Here is a 25,749-nt window from a genome sequence, read left to right on the forward strand (position 1 = left end):
AAATAAACGCATAGACACACATACCCACATACACTTACATACCCACATAGGTGGCCCAAAAGTCAGGACACATAGGGTTGTTATTATTATACAGGTTGGCCCAAAAGTCAGGACACATAGGGTTGTTATTATACAGAGTGGCCCAAAAGTCAGGACACAGGGGTTATTATTATACAGGGTGGCCCAAAAGTCAGGACACATAGGGTTGTTATTATTGTACAGGGTGGCCCAAATGTCAGGACACATAGGGTTGTTATTATTGTACAGGGTGGCCCAAAAGTCAGGACACAGGGTTGTTATTATACAGGGTGGCCCAAAAGTCAGGACACAGGGTTATTATTATACAGGGTGGCCCAAAAGTCAGGACACATAGGGTTATTATTATACAGGGTGGCCCAAAAGTCAGGACACATAGGGTTGTTATTATTATACAGGGTGGCCCAAAAGTCAGGACACATAGGGGTTATTATTATACAGGGTGGCCCACACGTCAGGACACATAGGGGTTGTTATTATTATACAGAGTGGCCCAAAAGTCAGGACACATAGGGTTGTTATTATTATACAGGGTGGCCCAAAAGTCAGGACACATAGGGTTCTTATTATTATACAGAGTGGCCCAAAAGTCAGGACACATGGTTATTATTATACAGGGTGGCTCAAAAGTCAGGACACATAGGGTTATATTCTTAGTTTTTTCGGTAAAGTCACGTTGAAGAGAAACAACAAAATAATAAAATATATATAAAACAATAAAAAATTCTCACGACGTTTCGACCATAACTCAAACGGTCATCTTCAGGTGTGTTGGTTTGCATAAATGTATTTTTAAACGGCGCATTTATTTATTTATAAAGAACGTTAGCGTCACGCGCAGCGATTTGGCAGTTTGCCCAGGACTAGTCCATCTATATTCTGAAAAGAGGAGGGGAGAGACGAAATTTTTTATAATGTATGCTGTCTGAAAGCCACTGTAAGCGTGAACAATCAATTAAGAACTGAAATGGTTTATCAAATCTTTCCAATGATTGCTAAGATAGAATCCATCTTCTCGGTTGAAATTGTCTCTGTGCTTGCATATGTGGATAGCCTCATGAACGAATCTCTCATGGAAGCCAGATGGCTTACAAAGAACCTCTGTCTTGGAAAAGTCAATGGCATGTGAGCCTACTGAATTAGAACAATGATCTGCTACGGCCGAGGTGTTGGTCCTACCGTGTTTAAGGTCTGCTTTATGTTCACGAATGCGGTCCGAGACATGGCGTTTGGTTTCTCCAATGTAACTACTACCACAGAGGCAACTTAGTTTGTAGACACCAGGGTATTGTATGTCCGGAATCACATCTTTTACAGACGGAACCAGATCACGGATTTTATGTAATGTGTTGAAACGGACCTGGATCTTGTGTTTATTCAAGATTTTGGAGATCTTTTTTGTGATCCCAGCAATGTAGGGTAAAGTGATGGTTTTGAAAGGCTCCTCAAGAGGGTTCTTCTTCATGGTTTGAGTGATAGCTTTGCGGATTGTATAGTCGGAGTAACCATTAGCCCTAAGAGCTTGGTGTACGTGCTTGAGTTCACTGCTTATGTGTTCCTGGTCGGATATGCATTGGGCTCTATGATACAGAGTCTTGATGAGAGAATTCTTCTGTGATGGATGGTGGTGGGAATCCGGTTTCAGATAATCCATGAAGAAGAACCCTCTTGAGGAGCCTTTCAAAACCATCACTTTACCCTACATTGCTGGGATCACAAAAAAGATCTCCAAAATCTTGAATAAACACAAGATCCAGGTCCGTTTCAACACATTACATAAAATCCGTGATCTGGTTCCGTCTGTAAAAGATGTGATTCCGGACATACAATACCCTGGTGTCTACAAACTAAGTTGCCTCTGTGGTAGTAGTTACATTGGAGAAACCAAACGCCATGTCTCGGACCGCATTCGTGAACATAAAGCAGACCTTAAACACGGTAGGACCAACACCTCGGCCGTAGCAGATCATTGTTCTAATTCAGTAGGCTCACATGCCATTGACTTTTCCAAGACAGAGGTTCTTTGTAAGCCATCTGGCTTCCATGAGAGATTCGTTCATGAGGCTATCCACATATACAAGCACAGAGACAATTTCAACCGAGAAGATGGATTTTATCTTAGCAATCATTGGAAAGATTTGATAAACCATTTCAGGTCTTAATTGATTGTTCACGCTTACAGTGGCTTTCAGACAGCATACATTATAAAAAATTTCGTCTCCCCCCTCCTCTTTTCAGAATATAGATGGACTAGTCCTGGGCAAACTGCCAAATCGCTGCGCGTGGCGCTAACGTTCTTTATAAATAAATAAATGCGACGTTTAAAAATACATTTATGCAAACCAACACACCTGAAGATGACCGTTTGAGTTATGCTCGAAACGTCGTGAGAATTTTTTATTGTTTTATATATTTTATTATTTTGTTGTTTCTCTTCAACGTGACTTTACCGAAAAAACTAAGAATATGAATTACTGCAGTCACGAAAGCTTTAAATCAAAACACATAGGGTTGTTATTGTTATACAGGGTAGCCCAAAAGTCAGGACACAGCGGGTGATTTAATAAATGTTAACACTGGCCATGAATGAAGACATCTTAATTGTTTCTTTTCTGCGAGTTAATATTTTATCTCTGCCCTCTGGTTCTTTCCGTACAGTCACGTAGATAGTAAAAAAATAATGGTAAATAAATAAAATTAAAACGACGCTTCGGTCGCGACACAAGCGTCCGTCATCAGGTGAGAAAATTAGCCGCTGTTGTGGCTATAGGCACGTGAGGGGGGGGGAATGGGGGGGGTTGTAGGATCGTGGCTGCAGGAGTTCATGGGGGGGGGGAGAGGATTTGTGGATAAATTTGCATATCCATGAGAGAGGCGGGGGGTGTGGCCTGACTGCGATGACGTCAGCGCGATTGCTTCACGTGACTCGCCACCCACCGCTGCGATTCCCACCGCGGTTAACCGATCAAAATTCAGCTCTTAACATGGAGTCGATTCTTATTATTGCGATCCGAGTGCGGGATCCACTGAGCATCAGAATCTTTAGTGATCCCGGAGAAATCCGATGAGCTGCGAAGCTCTGTTTGCGCAGATGTTGACTCGATTTAGATGTCTTTGGGTATCTAACTTTGAATAGATACGTGAAGCGGAATCGATTCTGATGAATGGTTGCGTGGTTTTAAGTTGCACCGCAATCAATGGTGGAATCGATTGAGGATGACTAAACGTCAGGAATCGCTTCCCGAATTCACTGCAATCAGCTGAGAAGTCGATTCGAGATCGGGCGTGACTTAGTCGGGATCGATTCCTTTTCCGTTAACCAACGCAACAAATCGATTATCTTACCGTCAACGAGAATCGAATCTCAACGGGCGTGAGCGTGGGGGTGCGTTTCGCGATTTCATTGAAAAAAACAAGGAATCGCAATCGATTCCTTTCGATTACCGCGAGAGTCGATTTCACCGCACCCAGAAGCCCCCGCGCGTTGCGATCAGCTGACCTGGGGGGACGCGGTAAGTCCACGGGGAGTTGGGGAGGGAGCTTGAGAATTAGAAGCGAGGGAAATAAAAATATCACACTTAAAATTTGTTTTTTTTATCTTGTTGTATCGTTAACGCAGGTAAACGCAAACGATTAAAATCTTAACACGACAATCGTCGGATTAATGCGGCGTGAATTGGGTTGAATGGGCAGGCGGTGACGTCATCGCCGCCTATCATTCTGACTCCCACCCCACCCACTAAATTGATAAATCGTAATAATTACAATTGTTATAAATTAATCGGGAGTTGTTGTTGATTGACAGCGCATTGGGCGAAGGGTTTTGCTTCCAACGCTTCGTTCGTGTGTATGTGTTGGGGGGGGGGAGGGGTAGTCGTTTGACCATACTTCACCGCTCCGGTCAATGGGGGCTGCTGATGGGATTTAAGTTTTTGACGTCGGTGCTGAGCTTTTGGAGCTGCTGGCAATAATCGCCACTGATGGTGGCCGTGAGCGGGAGAGGGGGGTGGTAGGAGGGAGGAGTGTGAGTCGAATCTTGGGTGGCCGGGCTCATAGCGCAGCGTCGCTAACCGATGCGCCACCGCTCCCCCGCAACACCCTCACGGCTCGCCTCCTCTCTGTCTCGCCACCGTGAGGTAAAATTTATTTTTGTATAAAATAAATCAACATCGGTCGTTATCAATCCACTGCTAAAATTGAAAGGTCTTGCTTCCTACGCTACGTGTGTGCGTGTTGGGGGTCGGGTAGTCGTTTGAACCATACTTCACCGCGCCGGTCAATGGAGGCGTTTGCTGCGATTTAAGTGGATACTAAGGCTGGGAGACTACGGCTGGGAGAATCGCCACTGATGGTGGCCGTGAGCGGGAGAGATGGGGAGAGGGGGGAGTGTGAGTCGAATCTTGGGGTGGCCGGGCTCATAGCGCAGCGTCGCTAACCGATGCGCCACCGCTCCCCCACAACACCCCCTCTCGTTCTCTCTCAGTCTCTGACGTTAATAATTTTTTGTATGTTAAATAAATAAAAATCAACACCAATCCACTGCCGGATGAAGGCTTCGCCCGTCGTGTTTTAACCTCACGGCTCGGACCAACGCCGGTTCCATGGCAAGGTCGCGAGGGGAGAGACCGCGGTGCAGATGCTAGCACTCTCCGCCACTGATGGTGGCCGTGAGCAGAAACTCGAACTCGGGCGGCTCGCCGGCTTCACGCAGAGCGCCATAGACTCATCATAGAGAGTAATAGACTCATCACACAGAGAGCCATAGACTCATCACGCACAGAGCCATAGACTCATCACGCAGCCATAGACTCATCAGAGAGAGACATAGACTCATCACACAGAGAGCCATAGACTCATCACACAGAGAGCCATAGACTCATCACGCCATAGACTCATCACGCAGAGAGCCATAGACTCATCACGCAGAGAGTCACGGACTCATCACGCAGAGAGCCATAGACTCATCACACAGAGAGCCATAGACTCATCACGCAGAGCGCCATAGACTCATCACGCAGAGCGCCATAGACTCATCACGCAGAGAGCCATAGACTCATCACGCAGCCATAGACTCATCACACAGAGAGCCATAGACTCATCACACAGAGAGCCATAGACTCATCACACAGAGAGCCATAGACTCATCACGCAGAGAGCCATAGACTCATCACAGAGAGCCATAGACTCATCACGCAGAGAGCCATAGACTCATCACGCAGAGCGCCATAGACTCATCACGCAGAGCGCCATAGACTCATCACGCAGAGAGCCATAGACTCATCACGCAGCCATAGACTCATCACACAGAGAGCCATAGACTCATCACACAGAGAGCCATAGACTCATCACACAGAGAGCCATAGACTCATCACGCAGAGAGCCATAGACTCATCACAGAGAGCCATAGACTCATCACGCAGAGAGCCATAGACTCATCACACAGAGAGCCATAGACTCATCACACAGAGAGCCATAGACTCATCACGCCATAGACTCATCACGCAGAGAGCCATAGACTCATCACGCAGAGAGTCACGGACTCATCACGCAGAGAGCCATAGACTCATCACAGAGAGTCATAGACTCATCACGCAGAGAGCCATAGACTCATCACACAGAGAGCCATAGACTCATCACACAGAGAGCCATAGACTCATCACACAGAGAGCCATAGACTCATCACACAGAGACCCATAGACTCATCACAGAGAGTCATAGACTCATCACGCAGAGAGCCATAGACTCATCACACAGAGAGCCATAGACTCATCACACAGAGAGCCATAGACTCATCACACAGAGAGCCATAGACACATCACGCAGAGATGCCATAGACTCATCACGCACAGAGCCATAGACTCATCACGCAGAGAGCCATAGACTCATCACACAGAGAGCCATAGACTCATCACGCAGAGAGCCATAGACTCATCACGCAGAGAGCCATAGACTCATCACGCAGAGAGCCATAGACTCATCACACAGAGAGCCATAGACACATCACGCAGAGATGCCATAGACTCATCACGCACAGAGCCATAGACTCATCACGCGAGAGCCATAGACTCATCACACAGAGAGCCATAGACTCATCACGCAGATAGCCATAGACTCATCACGCAGAGAGCCATAGACTCATCATAGAGAGTAATAGACTCATCACACAGAGAGCCACGGACTCATCACACAGAGAGCCATAGACTCATCACACAGAGAGCCACGGACTCATCACGCAGAGCGCCATAGACTCATCACAGAGAGCCATAGACTCATCACGCCATAGACTCATCACGCAGATAGCCATAGACTCATCACGCAGAGAGTCATAGACTCATCACACAGAGAGCCATAAACTCATCACACAGAGAGCCATAGACTCATCACAGAGAGCCATAGACTCATCACGCAGATAGCCATAGACTCATCACGCAGAGAGCCATAGACTCATCACACAGAGCCATAGATTCATCACGCAGAGAGCCACAGACTCATCACACAGAGAGCCACAGACTCATCACACAGAGAGCCACAGACTCATCACACAGAGAGCCATAGACTCATCACACAGAGAGCCATAGACTCATCACAGAGAGTCACAGACTCATCACACAGAGAGCCATAGACTCATCACGCAGAGAGCCACAGACTCATCACACAGAGAGCCACAGACTCATCACACAGAGAGTCATAGACTCATCACGCAGAGAGCCATAGACTCATCACACAGAGAGCCACAGACTCATCACACAGAGAGCCATAGACTCATCACACAGAGAGCCATAGACTCATCACAGAGAGTCACAGACTCATCACACAGAGAGCCATAGACTCATCACGCAGAGAGCCACAGACTCATCACACAGAGAGCCACAGACTCATCACACAGAGAGCCATAGACTCATCACGCAGAGAGCCATAGACTCATCACACAGAGAGCCATAGATTCATCACAGAGAGTCACAGACTCATCACAGAGAGCCATAGACTCATCACACAGAGAGCCATAGACTCATCACGCAGAGAGCCATAGACTCATCACAGAGAGCCATAGACTCATCACAGAGAGAGCCATAGACTCATCATGCAGAGAGCCATAGACTCATTACGCAGAGAGCCATAGACTCATCACGCAGAGAGCCACAGACTCATCACGCAGAGAGCCATAGACTCATCACACAGAGAGCCATGGACTCATCACGCAGAGAGCCATAGACTCATCACACAGAGAGCCACAGACTCATCACGCAGATAGCCATGGACTCATCACGCAGAGAGCCATAGACTCATCACACAGATAGCCATGGACTCATCATGCAGAGAGCCATAGACTCATCACGCAGAGAGCCATAGACTCATCACACAGAGAGCCACAGACTCATCACGCAGATAGCCATAGACTCATCACAGAGAGCCATAGACTCATCACAGAGAGCCATAAACTCATCACAGAGAGCCATAGATTCATCACGCAGAGAGCCATAGACTCATCACAGAGAGCCATAGACTCATCATGCAGATAGCCATAGACTCATCACGCAGATAGCCATAGACTCATCACGCAGAGAGCCATAGACTCATCACAGAGAGCCATAGACTCATCACGCAGAGAGCCATAGATTCATCACGCAGAGAGCCATAGACTCATCACAGAGAGCCATAGACTCATCACGCAGATAGCCATAGACTCATCACACAGAGAGCCATAGACTCATCACAGAGAGCCATAGACTCATCACGCAGAGAGCCATAGATTCATCACACAGAGCCATAGACTCATCACACAGATAGCCATGGACTCATCACGCAGATAGCCATAGACTCATCACGCAGAGAGCCATAGACTCATCACAGAGAGCCATAGACTCATCACGCAGATAGCCATAGACTCATCACACAGAGAGCCATAGACTCATCACAGAGAGCCATAGACTCATCACGCAGAGAGCCATAGATTCATCACACAGAGCCATAGACTCATCACACAGATAGCCATGGACTCATCATGCAGAGAGCCATAGACTCATCACGCAGAGAGCCATAGACTCATCACGCAGAGAGCCATAGATTCATCACGCAGATAGCCATAGACTCATCACGCAGATAGCCATAGACTCATCACGCAGAGAGCCATAGACTCATCACGCAGATAGCCATAGACTCATCACACAGATAGCCATGGACTCATCACACAGGGAGCCATAGACTCATCACGCAGAGAGCCACAGACCGGCACAGATAGCCATAGACTCACTCACACAGAGAACCATAGACTCATCACGCAGAGAGCCATAGACTTGCGCAGATACCCACAGACTCATACAGAGACTCACAGAGAGAGCCATAGACTCACACAGAGAGCCATAGACTCACACAGAGAGCCATAGACCCACATAGAGACCCACAGGCCCAAACAGAGACCCACAGGCCCACACAGTGACCCATAGACCCACATAGAGATCCATTGGCTCACACAGAGACCCAGGCCCACTCCTTGAATGTCAATGGAATTCTCGGCCAAGCATCTGAGCAGTGTGGCACCATCCTCCTGACTAAGGCCATACCAGATACCGTCACCACTCTCAGCGCCACTGATGGTGGCCGTGAGTTTGTAGGGGAATCGAACTCAGTTGGCCCGCTGCCCTCATAGAGGGCAGTGGGCCAACCACTACACTAACGCTCCCCGCACTGTGACTACACTCTATAAACAAAAACAATTCAAACTATCTAGATTTGAAGTTTTCGTGGTTCTCCTACGTCAGCAGTTCTCCTGCTGTGTCTGTCCCACCTGATGACGGTCGCTTGTGTTGGCGATCGAAACGTCGTGATCTAATTTATTTTATTTTATACCTACGTGACTTTACCGAAAGAACCAAAGAGTATATAATTCCATCTATATTTGACCAATTAAGACCCCACTGAGCTACGTAGCGCTTTGTCCGAAGCCACCCTGGCTATCACAAATGATAGCCCAACGAAGTGGCACTCATCGTCGTCGTCATCATCATCACGTGGAAATTGATAGTAGCCAAATAATCTAAACGTTGGGTGATGTCGGTTCTAAATGTGGAGGGATAAAACCAGAGGAACCCAGAGAAAAATCCACGCGACCACAGGGAGAGAGAGAGACACGCAGACTCCAAATATACAGCAGCAGGCGTCAGGGTCGGGGTTGAACCCACGACCTCCTGTAGACCAGGCGAGGTAGTTAACATCTCCTAGCCATGGTGATGGGAGAGAGAGACACGCAGACTCCAAATATACAGCAGCAGCAGCAGGCGTCAGGGTCGGGGTTGAACCCACGACCTCCTGTACACCAGGCGAGGTAGTTAACATCTCCTAGCCACCGTGATGGTGATGAGAGAGACACGCAAACTCCAAATATACAGCAGCAGGTGTCAGGGTCGGGGTTGAACCCACGACCTCCTGTACACCAGGCGAGGTAGTTAACATCTCCTAGCCACCGTGATGGTGATGAGAGAGACACGCAAACTCCAAATATACAGCAGCAGGTGTCAGGGTCGGGGTTGAACCCACGACCTCATGTACACCAGGCGAGGTAGTTAACATCTCCTAGCCACCGTGATGATGATGAGAGAGGGATAGAACCCACGACCTCCTGTACACCAGGCGAGGTAGCTAACATCTCCTAGCCACTGCGATGATGAGAGAGAGAGAGACACGCAGACTCCAAATATACAGCAGCAGGTGTCAGGGTCGGGATTGAACCAACGACCTCCTGTACACCAGGCGAGGTAGTTAACATCTCCTAGCCACCGTGATGATGATGAGAGAGGGATAGAACCCACGACCTCCTGTACACCAGGCGAGGTAGCTAACATCTCCTAGCCACTGCGATGATGATGAGAGAGAGAGACGCGCAAACTCCAAATCTACAGCAGGTGTCAGGCGTCGGGATCTGAAACCGCGACCTCCTGCGTACCGGGCGAGGCAGTCAACATCTCGCTGAGCCACCTTAGGGGAGGAGGGACCCGGATCGGGGAGGAGAGCAGCGGGGGGGGGGGGGGGCAAAATCCAACTCGGCTCGCCGCGTCAGCGCCCCAACCGCTGCGCCGCCGCTCCTCCCCCCCCCCTACCCGAGGTCGATTCCCCTGACCCAACGGGCCTGATTCCCCGGTTGCTCGCCTAGGTCGGCTCGGCCTCTAAAACGAGAACCGGGGGGGGGGGGAGGGGCGGTGTGTCAACGTCGGCGCTGGGGAGACGGAGGGGGGGCCGGCCGGCGCGTTGTGGCGGACCTCAAGGGTTCGCTCGCCGGCGGCGCTCGCCCCAACGGGTCTGTTGAAGGCGACGCGGTGGGGGGTGGTGGGTTGGTGCGGGTCACGGCGATGGCGATGTTCGGCGATGGTGTCGGCGGTGATTGTGGTGATGGCCTCGATTGTGGGGATGGCGATGATGTCGATGGTGGTGATTGTGGTGATGTCGGTGGTGGTGATGATGGTGATGGTGATGTCAATGGTGGTGGTAACGTTGATGTGGATTGTGGTGATGGTGGTGGTGATGTTGATTGTGTTGACGTCGATGGTGGCGATTGTGGTGTCCCCTGCTTGTGTGCATTGCCGGCGATGTTGGATTTAGCCGGATCTGACCCCAAATGCGGGCGATGCCCCGGGCTCATAGAGCCAGCCTAAGGCTCCATTAGCATTCTCAAGGTTCAGTGTAAATGCCTGACGTTCATAGAGCCAGTCTGAGGCTCACGGAGCCAGACTGAGGCTCTGAGAACCGGACTGAGGCTCGCTTAGCATTCTTCGGATTCAATGTTAATATCTGACGTTCACAGAGCCAGACTGAGGCTCTGAGAACCAGACTGAGGCCCGCTTAGAGTTCTTAGGGTTCAATGTTAATATCTGACGTTCACAGAGCCAGACTGAGGCTCGTGGAGCCAGACCGAGGCCCTGAGAACCAGACTTAGGCTTGCTTAGCGTTCCGTTCATAGAGCCAGACTGAGGCTCATACAACCAGACTCGGGCATCCTTAGCATAATGAGGGGTTCAGTGTTAATATCGGAGGCTCATAGAGCCAGACTGAGGCTCGTGGAGCCAGACTCAGGCATCCTTAGCATAATGAGGGTTTCAGTGTTAATATCTGACGTTCATAGAGCCAGACTGAGGCTCGTGGAGCCAGACTGAGGCCCTGAGAACCAGACTTAAGCTCGCTTAGCGGTCCGTTCATAGAGCCAGACTGAGGCTCTGAGAACCAGGCTGAGGCCCGCTTAGAGTTCTTAGGGTTCAATGTTAATATTTGACGTTCATAGAGCCAGACTGAGCTTCCCTATCTCTCTCTGCAATGCAGTTGGCTCACTGCATCGTGCACTTTCAAATGGCCGTCTGGAACGTTCCTTTAAATCATCGACATTGACAACTAATTTCTTTAGAACCGCTTTCTGCGTGCTAGTTTGTTGCCCTTCCCCCGCATCTCCGATTAGCACGGTTGGCCGCTACGTACGGCGCGAAAGAAGCTCAACATAGCATGCAGTACGTACAAGCGAGGGGTGGTGAGGTTGGGCCAGGCTGTGGGGTCCCTGTGTGGATTATTGACGTCCCTTGCTCTGTCTCAGCATCTTCCCCCCTCCTCCTCCTCCTCCCCTTCCTCCCTCCTCCTCCTCCTCCTCTTCGGGGCCACGTGGAATTTCTCGCTCCAGGCCGATCAGCCGCCCGTCCAAAAAACAACGGTTGGCTGTACCCGTCAAAGCACACGGTCACCCGGAATGATGCCTTAGTTTATCTGCTTCTGGGGGGCCTTTTTCTCTCAAGGCGCTTAACGTGGTTCGAAGCGATGTTTAGTCACGCGTTTTCGGAGCGGGGGGGGGGTGGGGGGTGGGGTGGGGTTTGGCGTTGGGGGAGGGGGGGGGCCCCCACTTTCGGCAGCGCGTGTGTGCGTGCGAGAGGGCCGCCACACGCTTGAAACGATTTGGGGGGTTTGTGGCAGCAGCACGTTGGCCTCTTCATCGCGAGACGTGAAAGTGCCGGAGCACCCGGTGTGCGTGCCGATCTCGGAAGGAGCTAGCGCGCTCCAGACGGCCGGGGGAGAACCGGGAGTAGAGCCGGAAGGAACAACGCGCCGTGTGAGTGGGAGGGAGGAGGGGGGTGGGTAAGGCTCAGTCCCCGTACGGATGTGAAGCAATCCCTCTTGCTGTACTGCCTTCATCTCCTGCCTACGAGCCAGGAGATTGTGACTGGGCGCCTCGATGGCTAGGAGATGTTAACTACCTCGCCTGGTACGCAGGAGGTCGCGGGTTTGATCCAAACCCTGAAACCTGCTGTATACTTGGAGTTTGCGTGTCTCTCACTCTGTCATCATCATCACGGTGGCTAGGAGATGTTAACTACCTCGCCTGGTATGCAGGAGGTCGTGGGTTTGATCCCGACCCTGACGCTTGCCGTATATTTGGAGTTTGCGTGTCTCATCATCACGGTGGCGAGGAGATGTAAATTACCTCGCCTGCCATACAGGAGGTCGTGGGTTCGATGTCAACCCTGACGCCTGATGTATATTTGGAGGTTGCGTCTCTCTCATCATCACCATGGTGGTGAGATGTTAACTACCTCGCCTGCCATACAGGAGGTCGTGGGTTCGATGTCAACCCTTACGCCCGCTGCTGTATATTTGGAGTTTGCGTCTCTCATCATCATCACGGTGGCTAGGAGATGTTAACTACCTCGCCTGCCATACAGGAGGTCGTGGGTTCGATGCCGACCCTGACGCCTGCTGCTGCTGCTGTATATTTGGACTTTGCGGTGTCTCTCTCCCCATGACCTAGGGGCGGTGATCTTCACTCGTTTTTAGAGGAGGGGGCGGGGGGGGGGGCTTGCCACTTTCGCCGCTAAGACATCAGCAGTGTGTGAGCGAGAGCCGCCAAACACCGTTTAAAACCATTGGGAGTTTGTGACAGCAGCAGCACGATGATGATGATGATGATGGGCGCGGCCTTTTCACCATTTGAGTATCGGCGGCGTGGGGAGGGTTGGGGGCCCGTAGGCCAGGGGCCCGCACTGAAAGGCCGCCAGGGGCCTTGCGAGTGGCCCCGCGGGGCCTTGCAATGACGAGCTCTCGTTTAAAGTCCGCGGCGTCTCTGTGCGCGAGTCGGCGGGGTCTGCGATTCCGTGGGGACTCTTTGTAAACCTTGCGAGTGAGGTCCACATGGGCACTTTGCGCGAGATCTCGATGCGAGCCTGTGTATAGATCTTTACGTGAGTCTTTGGGTCGTTTCGTAAGTCGATGAATGAGCGAGCGAGAGAGAGAGAGAGAGCGGCGGGCTAAGCTGGCGATGGTTTAAACACGCAGGGAAGGGAGGGGGGGCCATGCTTCTCTCCACGCTGGGTGAGTGAAAGAATGAATTGATGAATGAAAGACTGAATGATTGATTCACGAGTGACGCGGTCGTGTAAGTCAACGGACGAGTGAACGCCTGACTTACCGGGCGAATGGGCCGAGTGAGTGAATTATCGATAGAATGAATGAAGTATTGCCCTGCAAAAGGTCAACTCCCGAGCGAGTTGAGCGAGTGAGCGAGTGAGTTGATTATCGGTGGAATGAATGAAGCGTGGCGTGCAAAGGTTGAACTCCTGACTCGCTGAGTGAGTGAACGAGTGGGTGATTGAGTGACCGAGCGGAGCCGGAGCCGGCCACAACGCCGCCGCGGTTGTGTCAACACGCTGGCAAGGGCGCGTTGCCATTCATCCCGTTGCCGGCTTGTGCCGGTCTCCTCTCGCACACCCGGGGAGATCCGGACTCTGCTGCTGCTGCCCGGGATAGCAGGGCGGCGGGGTGAGACGTGAGGAGGGGGAGACGGGGGCGGGGGGAGAGCTCACTAGGTGGAGGAGTTGCATTACGACTCAGAAGCCGCAGGGAGGCTGAGAGCTGGGAGTTAGCGAGAGTCCTCTGAGTGAGTGTGTGTGTGTGAGATCAGGTGGTTCACAGGATCAAGGTGAGTGGCCGGGTGGGTGAGCGAGTACGTGGGTCAGTGTGTGTGAGCGAGTGCATTTTGAATTTCTTTCGCACCGTACGTCGCCAACCGCGCTAATCGGAGTTGCGAGTGGATGAATGAGGAGTTGATGGTGGGTGAATGAGCGAGCAGGTGGGTGAGTGAGTGAGTTAGGCGAGTGGGTGGATGAGTAATTGGGTGAGTATGTGAGTGGGTGAGTGACTGAGTAGGTGAATGGGTGGATGAGTGAGCGAGTGGGTGAGTGTTAGCGAGTAAGTGGATGAATGAGTAGTTGGTAGTGGGTGAGTGAGCGAGTAGGCGAGTGGGTGGATGAGTGATTGGGTGAATATGTGAGTGAGTGGGTGAGTGAGTGAGTGGATTAATGTGTGGTTGGGTAAGTGAATGGACGAACGGGTGAGCGGATTAGTTGGCGAGTGAGTGACACACCGTGTCAACCCACACGGTTTACCCCGTATGCTTGTACGGGGAAATTGTGGTTTCAGGTCCACACGGCGTACAGCCGTTTAAATACGGGCAGCAGCAATACGTTTATTTGTTTGTGTTTCTTCCTCGTGATGGGACTTGTATGATGAACGTTGCTATTTATAAGGGCACGGGGTGACCAATAAGGTCTGAATTGGTTTGTAATAAGATAGGGCACTGATAAGGGTTTGACAGGTGTGCGTGAGTGTGTTGGTGAACAGAGTGATAGGTGAGTGTGTGTACGGACGGGTGAGTGAGCGAGCGAGCGAGTGTGTGTCTCTATGGGCATGGTTCTGGCCACACCCCACCCTCTCGTGCGCCGTGCCGGCCTTCATAGGCGCTGCTCGCTTACAGCACTTGCCCCGGAAGAGTGTTCAGGTTATACGGGCGGCCTTTGTCTTTGATTTTACGTTGGCGCTGTCAATGTCCTGCCCATCAGTGCCGATTGTTTAATTGTGGGCCCTGAATGCTGTGTTTAGTAAACACCAGCACTCGGGAGACAAAGGCGGCCGGGCGTGGCGCTGGCCACCCAGCCCTTCGCGTGTGCCTTGCCGGGCCTTCATAGTCGCTGCTTGCCGTAAGCAGCACTTGCCCCAACAGTCTGTCGCGGCTACACGGGGGATCTTTGTCTTCGCGCGTGGGTATGACCTGTACGCGTGTGTCTCTCCGCGTAGACCTGGACTTTGCTGTGAAGTCAAACGGAGAACTCCACACCGGTACGTCCACACGCGCGCACGCACAACCCGCATTACAAAAGACGCACGGACACGGAGAGACACACGGGTCCCCCACGTAGCCTTCCAACAGGCTGTTGGGGCGAGTGCACGCAGAGTGAGCGCCAAACCCCGCGTCGCTGAACGACGACACGGCCTTCCGGTCTGACGTCGAGCGCCACGCGGCGCCACTCAGCGCCACCACTCGGTGACACCCAGTGTCACGCACTGCCACCACTCAGTGCCACCCAGCGTCACGTGTTGACACGCGGTGACACCCAGTGTCACGCACTGCCACCACTCAGCGCCACCCAGCGTCACGCACTGCCACCACGCAGTGCCACCCAGAGTCACGCACTGCCACCACTCAGCGCCACCCAGAGTCACGCACTGCCACCACTCAGCGCCACCCAGTGTCACGCACTGCCACCACTCAGCGCCACCCAGTGTCACACACTACCACCACTCAGCGCCACCCAGAGTCACACACTGCCACCACTCAGCGCCACCCAGCGCCACGCACTGCCACCACTCAGTGCCACCCAGAGTCACGCACTGCCACCACTCAGTGCCACCCAGAGTCACGCACTGCCACCACTCAGCGCCACCCAGAGTCACGCACTGCCACCACTCAGCGCCACCCAGTGTCACGCACTGCCACCACTCAGCGCCACCCAGTGTCACACACTACCACCACTCAGCGCCACCCAGAGTCACACACTGCCACCACTCAGCGCCACCCAGCGCCACGCACTGCCACCACTCAGCGCCACCCAGAGTCACGCACTGCCACCACTCGGCGCCACCCAGCGTCACGTGTTGCCACGCGGTGACACCACAGAGTGACACCACCCAGCGCCGCGCACTGCCGCGCTGTGCCACGGAGAGGGCTGGGAGTCGCGTATTACGCGGTGCGTACGGGAACCCGCGGCGTTATCCGAGGCGGCCTGCCGGATTAGAACCACGAACCCACCACCCACCGCTTCCAACACCGGTTGGAAGCGGTGGGTGGGTGGTGGTAGACGAGCAGCAGGTGAGCGGTGGGCGGGTGAGCGGTGAGTGGTGGGCGGGTGAGCGGTGGGCGGGTGAGCGGTGAGTGGTGGGCGAACGGCGGGTTAGCGGTGGGCGGGTGAGCGACGGTTGAGCGGTGAGTGGTGGGTGAGTGAGCCGTGAGTGGTGGGTGAGCGGTAGTCGAGCAGCGGGTGAGCGGTGGGCGGGGTGAGCGGGGTGAGCGGTGGGTGGGTGGGTGAGCGGGGTGAGCGGGGTGAGCGAGTGCGTTGGTGTCGCGGCTCCGTGACTTGTCAAGGTCTCCTTGCCTCTGGCTGCCGCCGCCGCCGCCGCCGCCGCCGCCACTGGCGCTGCGTGTTGGGGGTGGGGGGGAGAGACAGACGGCGATCTGGGTGGTGGTGGTGCATGGAGGAGCGCGCCACCAACAACCGGGCCCAGCCTGGCTCAGCCGGGAGAGAGGCGTGTTTACATCAACAACCACCACCACACACACACAGCCCCCACCTCCTACACCCTGCCCCCTGCCCCCCCCACACACACACACCCCTCCTGCCCCCTGCCCCGCCCACACCCACCCCTCCTGCCCCGCCCACACCCACCCCTCCTGCCCCGCCCACACCCACCCCTCCTCCCCCCTGCCCCGCCCACACCCACCCCTCCTCCCCCCTCCCCCCCCACACCCCCCCTCCCCACAACCCACCCCCGCCCCCCCCCGCTTTGACCACCTTCCCACACCTCGGCATCCCTGCGTCAAAAAATAAAAATCTTCCTTTGGCAATCCTCGTCACCGTCTTCACCTCACTCATCAGCAGCAGCACCACGGTACCAATCCTCGTCACCGTCACCATCTTCACCTCACTCATCAGCAGCACCACCACGGTACCAATCCTCGTCACCGTCTTCACCTCACTCATCATCAGCAGCACCACCACGGAACCAATCCTCGTCACCGTCTTCACCTCCCTCATCAGCAGCACCACCACGGTACCAATCCTCGTCACCGTCACCATCTTCACCTCCCTCATCAGCAGCAGCACCACCACGGTACCAATCCTCGTCACCGTCTTCACCTCCCTCATCAGCAGCACCACCACGGTACCAATCCTCGTCACCGTCTTCACCTCCCTCATCAGCAGCACCACCACGGTACCAATCCTCGTCACCGTCACCGTCTTCACCTCCCTCATCAGCAGCACCACCACCACGGTACCAATCCTCGTCACCGTCTTCACCTCCCTCATCAGCAGCAGCACCACCACGGTACCAATCCTCGTCACCGTCTTCACCTCCCTCATCAGCAGCAGCACCACGGTACCAATCCTCGTCACCGTCTTCACCTCCCTCATCAGCAGCACCACCACCACGGTACCAATCCTCGTCACCGTCTTCACCTCACTCATCAGCACCACCACCACGGTACCAATCCTCGTCACCGTCTTCACCTCACTCATCAGCACCACCACGGTACCAATCCTCGTCACCGTCTTCACCTCCCTCATTATCACCACCACGGTACCAATCCTCGTCACCGTCTTCACCTCCCTCATCAGCAGCACCACCACGGTACCAATCCTCGTCACCGTCTTCACCTCCCTCATCAGCAGCACCACCACGGTACCAATCCTCGTCACCGTCACCGTCTTCACCTCCCTCATCAGCAGCACCACCACCACGGTACCAATCCTCGTCACCGTCTTCACCTCCCTCATCAGCAGCAGCACCACGGTACCAATCCTCGTCACCGTCTTCACCTCCCTCATCAGCAGCACCACCACCACGGTACCAATCCTCGTCACCGTCTTCACCTCACTCATCAGCACCACCACCACGGTACCAATCCTCGTCACCGTCTTCACCTCCCTCATCAGCAGCACCACCACGGTACCAATCCTCGTCACCGTCTTCACCTCCCTCATCAGCAGCAGCACCACCACGGTACCAATCCTCGTCACCGTCTTCACCTCACTCATCAGCAGCACCACCACGGTACCAATCCTCGTCACCGTCTTCACCTCCCTCATCAGCAGCACCACCACCACGGTACCAATCCTCGTCACCGTCTTCACCTCCCTCATCAGCAGCACCACCACCACGGTACCAATCCTCGTCACCGTCTTCACCTCACTCATCAGCAGCACCACCACGGTACCAATCCTCGTCACCGTCTTCACCTCCCTCATCAGCACCACCACGGTACCAATCCTCGTCACCGTCTTCACCTCCCTCATCAGCACCACCACGGTACCAATCCTCGTCACCGTCTTCACCTCCCTCATCAGCACCACCACGGTACCAATCCTCGTCACCGTCTTCACCTCCCTCATCAGCACCACCACCACGGTACCAATCCTCGTCACCGTCACCGTCTTCACCTCCCTCATCAGCAGCACCACCACGGTACCAATCCTCGTCACCGTCTTCACCTCCCTCATCAGCACCACCACCACGGTACCAATCCTCGTCACCGTCACCGTCTTCACCTCCCTCATCAGCAGCACCACCACGGTACCAATCCTCGTCACCGTCTTCACCTCCCTCATCAGCACCACCACCACGGTACCAATCCTCGTCACCGTCACCGTCTTCACCTCCCTCATCAGCAGCACCACCACGGTACCAATCCTCGTCACCGTCACCGTCTTCACCTCCCTCATCAGCAGCACCACCACCACGGTACCAATCCTCGTCACCGTCTTCACCTCCCTCATCAGCAGCACCACCACGGTACCAATCCTCGTCACCGTCTTCACCTCCCTCATCAGCAGCACCACCACGGTACCAATCCTCGTCACCGTCTTCACCTCCCTCATCATCATCAGCAGCACCACGGTACCAATCGGCGACGCACGCTAAGGTGGCGTGCTCGTCAGCGAACGCTGCCGCCCGCCGACTGGGAAACGTGTCCAGCAGGGGGCGACGTTTCGGGCCGTGGGCCCTTCTTCACGGCTCGTACCTTGGCCGTGCAGCGCCGCCGTCGTCGACACGGAGGAATGCCGCAGGCTGCTGTCGATTGGTGGTGGGGGGGAGGGGTTGGCTGTGTGGTCTAGCCTAGGGGCACCCCCAGTGGCAGCTGTCCCTGTGTGGCACGAGATGACTTGGCACGGGGGGGGGGGGGCCTGTGTTGTCTAGCCTAGGGGCACCCCCAGTGGCAGCTGTCCCTGTGTGGCACGAGATGACTTGGCACGGGGGGGGGGCCTGTGTGGTCTAGCCTAGGGGCACCCCCAGTGGCAGCTGTCCCTGTGTGGCACGTGATGACTTGGCACGGGGGGGGGGGGCCTGTGTGGTCTAGCCTAGGGGCACCCCCAGTGGCAGCTGCCCCTGTGCGGCACAAGTTTGCTCGGGGCCTGGCCCCTTGCCAAGGGCTGAACTCTCCGCTCTGCGTCTCCCGTGTGCCAATACTTAAAATCTGCCTCGGCCCATCATCCAGCCTAGCGCCTCACCCCACTCAGCTGTGCCGGCTCGGCGTCTCCGACAAGGCCGCTATGAACCCTCGTAGAGAGCGTGAAAGACAACCAGACTCGGGGGCTCGAACATATGCGTCTCAGTTGTACTGGAGGTCTGCAAAAAAAACAAGAGCTTTATCGCTCATCGGATTCCTCCAGTATACATGAATATTCATATTCTGAGTTGTGCCAACTCAGCGTCTCTGACACGGCCATCTGCGAAAGGCCGAGTGAGAATTCGCGTGCGGTTGTTAGGAAGCCGTTTGCGCGACGTGGGGGGTGGTGCTGTATAAACGAGACACGAGGATTTCCTCCTGGTGGAGGCTCCTCACCGCAGCCGCCCTGCTGACGTGAAACCGCTGTCCTAGGTCCAGGTTCCGCGTGACTCTCTGCCACGATGATCAGGTTATTAATTAACCTGACAGTTCGTAGTGAGTGATTTTGTTGTCATGTTGGTGGCAGCGGCTAGAGTCGTGCCGCGCTATGGAACCGGCGGGAACCCCAGTTTGGGTTCCCGCTCGCGCTGCCAACACGAACACCGGTCCTGGGCCTCCCCTAGGTCGTCTTGGCCTCAAATGAATAGCTGGTGTAGCGGTGTGCGGTAAACATCTTGGGCCGTGCCGGCCTTCGTAGGTGCTGCTACTCGCGAACAGCACTTGCCCCAACAGTCTGTTAAGGCACACGGGAGGTCTTTGTCTTTGTGTGTTCATAGGTGCTGCTCGCTAGCAGCACTTGCCCCAACAGTCTGTTAAGGCTACACGGGGGACCTTTGTCTTTGTGTGTTCATAGCTGCTGCTGCTGCTCGCTAGCAGCACTTGCCCCAACAGTCTGTTAAGGCTACACGGGGAATGTTTGTGGTGGTGGTATTGGTGGTGGTGGTTGTGGTGAGGGTGGTGGGGATGGTGGTGTTGAGGGTGGTGATAGTGTTGAGGGTGGTGGTGATGGTGGTGTTGAGGGTGGTGGTGAGGGTGGTGGTATCAGCGCTGATGCTAGTGGTGGTGACGGTGGTGATGACGGTGCTGGTGGTGGTGAGGGTGGTGGTGTCAGTGGTGGTGATGGTGGATGGTGGTGAGGGTGGTGGTGTCAGTGTCGGTGGTGGTGGTGGTGGTGGTTGTGAGGGTGATGGTGATGAGAGTGGTGGTGCTAGTGGTGGTGCTGGTGGTGGTGTCGGTGGTGGTGAGGGTGGTGGTATCAGTGGTGGTGATGGTGGATGATGGTGAGGGTGGTAGTGTCGGTGGTGGTGGTGGTTGTGAGGGTGATGGTGATGAGAGTGGTGGTGCTAGTGGTGGTGCTAGTGGTGGTGCTAGTGGTGGTGGTGTCGGTGGTGGCGAGGGTGATGGTGGATGGTGGTGAGGGTGGTGGTGTCAGTGTCGGTGGTGGTGGTGGTGGTTGTGAGGGTGATGGTGATGAGAGTAGTGGTGCTAGTGGTGGTGTCGGTGGTGGCGAGGGTGGCGGCGCTGACGACGTTTGTGACGTGGGTGCCTTGCAGGGACTCCACCGCTGCCGCTCCGCTGCCCGCCATGGATTTCTCCAAGCTGGCCAAGATCCGCGATGAGGAAAAGGAGAGCGCCTATGGGTTCGTGTACGCCGTCTCCGGCCCCGGTGAGCACCGCACGCTCCACAACCAAAACCACCACGGCAGCCACCAAAACCCAGCCACCATAATAACCACAACAACCACGACAACTATAACAATAACCACAACCCAACCACCACAACCCAGCCACCATAATAACCACAACAACCACTACAACTATAACAATAACCACAACCCAACCACCACAGCATCCACAACCCAACCACCATAATAACCACAACAACCATTACATCTATAACAATAACCACAACCCAACCACCACAGCAACCACCACAGCAACTACAACAACCCAACCACCACAGCTATAACAACCACAACCACCATAATAACCACAACAACCACCATTGCCACAACTTTAGCAACAACCACCACAACCCAACCACCACAACCCAACCACCACAACCCCACCACAACAACAACCACCACCGCCTATAACAACCACAACCACCACAACCCAACCACCACCGCCACAACTTTAGCAACAACAACCACCACAACCCAACCACAACAACAACAACCACCACAGCTATAACACAACCATAACCACGATAACAAAAACCACAACAACAGCGACCACAACGACCACAACCACTGATCACAGGGGTGGAAGGGAGGGGTCAGGATTGGTTCACACAGCATTCACCATGCCCCCCCCCCGTGCCCCTCCCCATACCCCCCCCCGTACCCTCCCTCCCCATGCCCCCCCCCATGCCTCGTGCCCCCCCCATGCCCCGTGCCCCCTCACCCCCCCGTGCCCCCCCCCTCGTCCCCTCCCCCCCATGCCCCCTCCCCAGTGGTGACCGCGTCGAGTATGTCCGGAGCGGCGATGTACGAGTTGGTGCGCGTGGGGCACAGCGAGCTGGTGGGGGAGATCATCCGCCTGGAGGGGGAGATGGCCACCATACAGGTGTACGAGGAGACCTGTATCCTCTCTTACACGCACGCGCACGCACACACGTACACGCGCACGTACACGTACGCACACGTACACACACGCACACGCATGTACACGAACGCACGCGCACGCACGTACACGCACGCACGTACACGCACGTACATACACGTAGACGCATGTACATACACGTACACGCACGCACGTACACACATACAGATACACACAGGTGTATGAGGAGACCTGTATCCTCTCTTTACCGCACGCACACGCACACGCACGTACACGCACGTACACGCACGTACACGCACGTACACACACGTACGCACGTACACGCACACGCACGCACGTACACGCACGTACACGCACGTACACGCACGTACACGCACGTACACACACGCACGTACACACACGCACGTGCACACGCATGTACACGAACGCACGCGCATGCACGTACACGCACGCACGTACACGCACGTACATACACGTACACGCACGTACGTACACGCACGCACGTACACACATACAGATACACACAGGTGTATGGGGAGACCTATATCCTCTCTTACACACACAACAACAACAACCGCCATTCGCCACTAAGTGGCGGTGACGTCACCACGACGCTTGTGCCAGGCTATGTGCACCGTGATGCCACGTGAAGTGTCGAACGCCCGCCGGCAGGAGGTCACTGGGCAGACCCAGGTGCCACGGGTCGACTGACTGAGATGACTGGCTGATGCACCACCTGTGCCCCCTACTGTGCCAACCTGCTGTGCTTTAGCCACCCGGCGCTCCGCTCGTTGTTGTGAGCGTCGCTCCTCCGCCCTCCGTTGTTGTTGGAGGGCGACTGCCTCCAACTGCCCAGTAGCATCCTTCACGAGCCTCCTCCACAGAGGCCGATTTTGACACCGCTGGTACCAGTCATCGGCAAGTCCACTCAGCTCCACGTCCTCCTGTACCACATCACTCCATCTCTTCTCTAGCCCGTGCCGCGCCCGCTTAGCCCCCTCAATCCGGCCAAACAAAAGCTGTTTCGGCATGCGGTGGCTGGGCATGCGGGCTACATGACCCAGCCATCGCAGCCTTGCCTGCCGGAGGAGCTCGCCAATGGGACCCTGCCCAGATCTTTCAAGGATTTGTGAGCTCCTCACACAATCCAGTCTGGTTAAACCCAGGATGGATCGTAGGCAGGCCAGCCTAAATGTTTCTAACCGGCGAAGATGTTCCATTAGGGGGGTCCACGTTTCGCAAGCGTAGAGAAGGGAGGGAATGACCGTGGCCGAGAAGACCTGAAGCTTAGCGCGGAGCGACAGACCAGGTAGCTTCCACACAGCGTTACGCAACCGATGAAAAGATATTGCCGCTCGACTGATTCGGAGTGAGACCTCTGCTGTTAAACTGGAGCCGGTCATAAGCACACTGCCCAGGTATGGGAAACTCTCCACTCTCTCCACAACTGCCCCATCACCGATTGGGAGTTGTGGGGGTGGAGTGTCCGATGGTACAAAATACCCAGGCAGGTGCTTAGTTTTGGTGGGGCTGATGGTAAGGCCCCACCTCTTAGTGGCACGCTCCAGTCTCAGCAGCAGCGTCTTACACACACACACATGTACACACACGTACCCACACGTACACACACGTACACACATGTACACACACGTACACACGTACACGCACGTACACGCACGTGCACGCACGTACGCGCACGTACGCGCACGTACACACATTCTGGTTGCAGTTGTTGTTGTTGCGGTTGTTGTCATTGCGGTTGTTGCCGTGGTTACGGTTCTTGTCGTTGCGGTTGCCGTTCCGGTTGTTGTCGTCGTCGCCTGCGGTTGTCTCCGTGGTTGTCTCCGTGGTTGTCTCCGTGGTTGTCTCCGCGGTTGTCTCCGTGGTTGTCTCCGTGGTTGTCTCCGTGGTTGTCTCCGTGGTTGTCTCCACGGTTGTCTCCGCGGTTGTCTCCGCGGTTGTCTCCGTGGTTGTCTCCGTGGTTGTCTCCGCGGTTGTCTCCGCGGTTGTCTCCGCGGTTGTCTCCGCGGTTGTCTCCACGGTTGTCTCCGTGGTTGTCTCCGTGGTTGTCTCCGTGGTTGTCTCCGTGGTTGTCTCCGTGGTTGTCTCCGCGGTTGTCTCCGCGGTTGTCTCCGTGGTTGTCTCCGCGGTTGTCTCCGTGGTTGTCTCCGCGGTTGTCTCCGCGGTTGTCTCCGTGGTTGTCTCCGCAGTTGTCTCCGTGGTTGTCTCCGCGGTTGTCTCCGTGGTTGTCTCCGTGGTTGTCTCCGTAGTTGTCTCCGTGGTTGTCTGTCTCCGTGGTTGTCTCCGTGGTTGTCTCCGCGGTTGTCTCCGTGGTTGTCTCCGCGGTTGTCTCCGCGGTTGTCTCCGTGGTTGTCTCTGTGGTTGTCTCCGTGGTTGTCTCCGTGGTTGTCTCCGCGGTTGTCTCCGCGGTTGTCTCCGTGGTTGTCTCCGTGGTTGTCTCCGCGGTTGTCTCCGCGGTTGTCTCCGTGGTTGTCTCCGTGGTTGTCTCCGCGGTTGTCTCCGCGGTTGTCTCCGCGGTTGTCTCCGCGGTTGTCTCCGCGGTTGTCTCCGCGGTTGTCTCCGTGGTTGTCTCCGCGGTTGTCTCCGCGGTTGTCTGTCTCCGTGGTTGTCTCCGCGGTTGTCTCCGCGGTTGTGTCCGCGGTTGTCTCCGCGGTTGTCTCCGTGGTTGTCTCCGCGGTTGTCTCCGCGGTTGTGCCCTTGACGGCGCTGGCAGCGGGCGTGACGGTGGGCGACCCGGTGCTGCGCACGGGCAAGCCGCTCTCCGTCGAGCTGGGCCCCGGGGTCATGAACTCGATCTTCGACGGCATCCAGCGGCCCCTGCAGGACATCGCCGAGCTCAGCAAGAGCATCTACATCCCCCGCGGGGTGAACGTCAGCGCACTCAGCGCAGACAAGAAGTGGGAGTTCAAGCCTGAGAAGAACATGCGGGTGGGTGGGTGGGTGAGGGAGTGGGTGGGTGGGTGGATTAGTGGGTGGGTGGATGGGCGGGCGGGCGGGCGGTTGGGTGAGCGAGCGGGTGAGTGGGTGGGTGAGTGGGTGAGGAGTGAGCGGGTGGGTGGGTGAAAGAGTGGGTGGGTGAGGGAGTGGGTGGGTGGGTGGATTAGTGGGTGGGTGGATGAGCGGACGGGCGGGTGGGTGAGCGAGCGGGCGGGTGAGTTGGTAGGTGGGTGGGTGAGAGAGTGGGTGGGCAGGCGGGTGGGTGAGTGGGTGAGGAGTGAGCGGGTGGGTGGGTGAGAGAGTGGATGGGCGGGTGGGTGGGTGAGTGGGTGAGGAGCGGGTGGGCGGGTGAGTGGGAGGGCGGGTGAGTGGGTGAGGAGCGAGTGAGCGGGTGGGTGGGTGGTTAAGTGGGCGGGCTGGTGAATGAGTGGATGTGTACATATTTTGAACTTCTTCTGCACCGTGTGTAGCCAACCCGAGTGAGTGAGCGAGCGCACTGAGCGCTGACAAGCAGTGGAAGTGGGTGGATGGGTACGCGTGAATGTATGTGTATCTCTCTGTGTCTGTGTATGTCTGTGTGTGTGTGTCTGTGTCTCTGTCTGCATCCCTGTGGGGAGCGATAGTGTAGCGGTTAGCGCTACACTGCGCTATGAACCTGGCGACCCGGG

General features: G+C 55.1%; 1 protein-coding gene across 3 annotated transcripts in view; it reads left to right on the forward strand.

Moving 5' to 3' along the window:
* Nucleotides 1-3,442: 3,442 nt before the first annotated feature.
* Nucleotides 3,443-25,749, forward strand: part of ATP6V1A (ATPase H+ transporting V1 subunit A) — a 36,008-nt gene continuing 13,701 nt past the window's right edge. Inside the window, exons 1-5 of one of the 3 annotated variants that reach the window (XM_032977225.2) lie at nucleotides 3,443-3,548; nucleotides 15,133-15,174; nucleotides 21,112-21,224; nucleotides 22,014-22,142; nucleotides 24,858-25,072. In XM_032977225.2, coding sequence (XP_032833116.1) covers nucleotides 21,143-21,224; nucleotides 22,014-22,142; nucleotides 24,858-25,072 — 426 coding nt within the window. In that variant the 5' untranslated portion in view covers nucleotides 3,443-3,548; nucleotides 15,133-15,174; nucleotides 21,112-21,142. Of the gene's footprint in view, nucleotides 3,549-3,966; nucleotides 4,173-13,879; nucleotides 13,979-15,132; nucleotides 15,175-21,111; nucleotides 21,225-22,013; nucleotides 22,143-24,857; nucleotides 25,073-25,749 lie in introns of those variants that run through there. The other 2 variants (XM_076053689.1, XM_032977226.2) reach the window with 2 other exon arrangements.

This window comes from Petromyzon marinus, chromosome 62 (assembly GCF_048934315.1).
Source record: "Petromyzon marinus isolate PM22_M1 ecotype Great Lakes invasive population chromosome 62, UKy_Petmar_22M1.pri1.0, whole genome shotgun sequence".
Taxonomy (NCBI): Eukaryota; Metazoa; Chordata; class Hyperoartia; order Petromyzontiformes; family Petromyzontidae; genus Petromyzon; species Petromyzon marinus.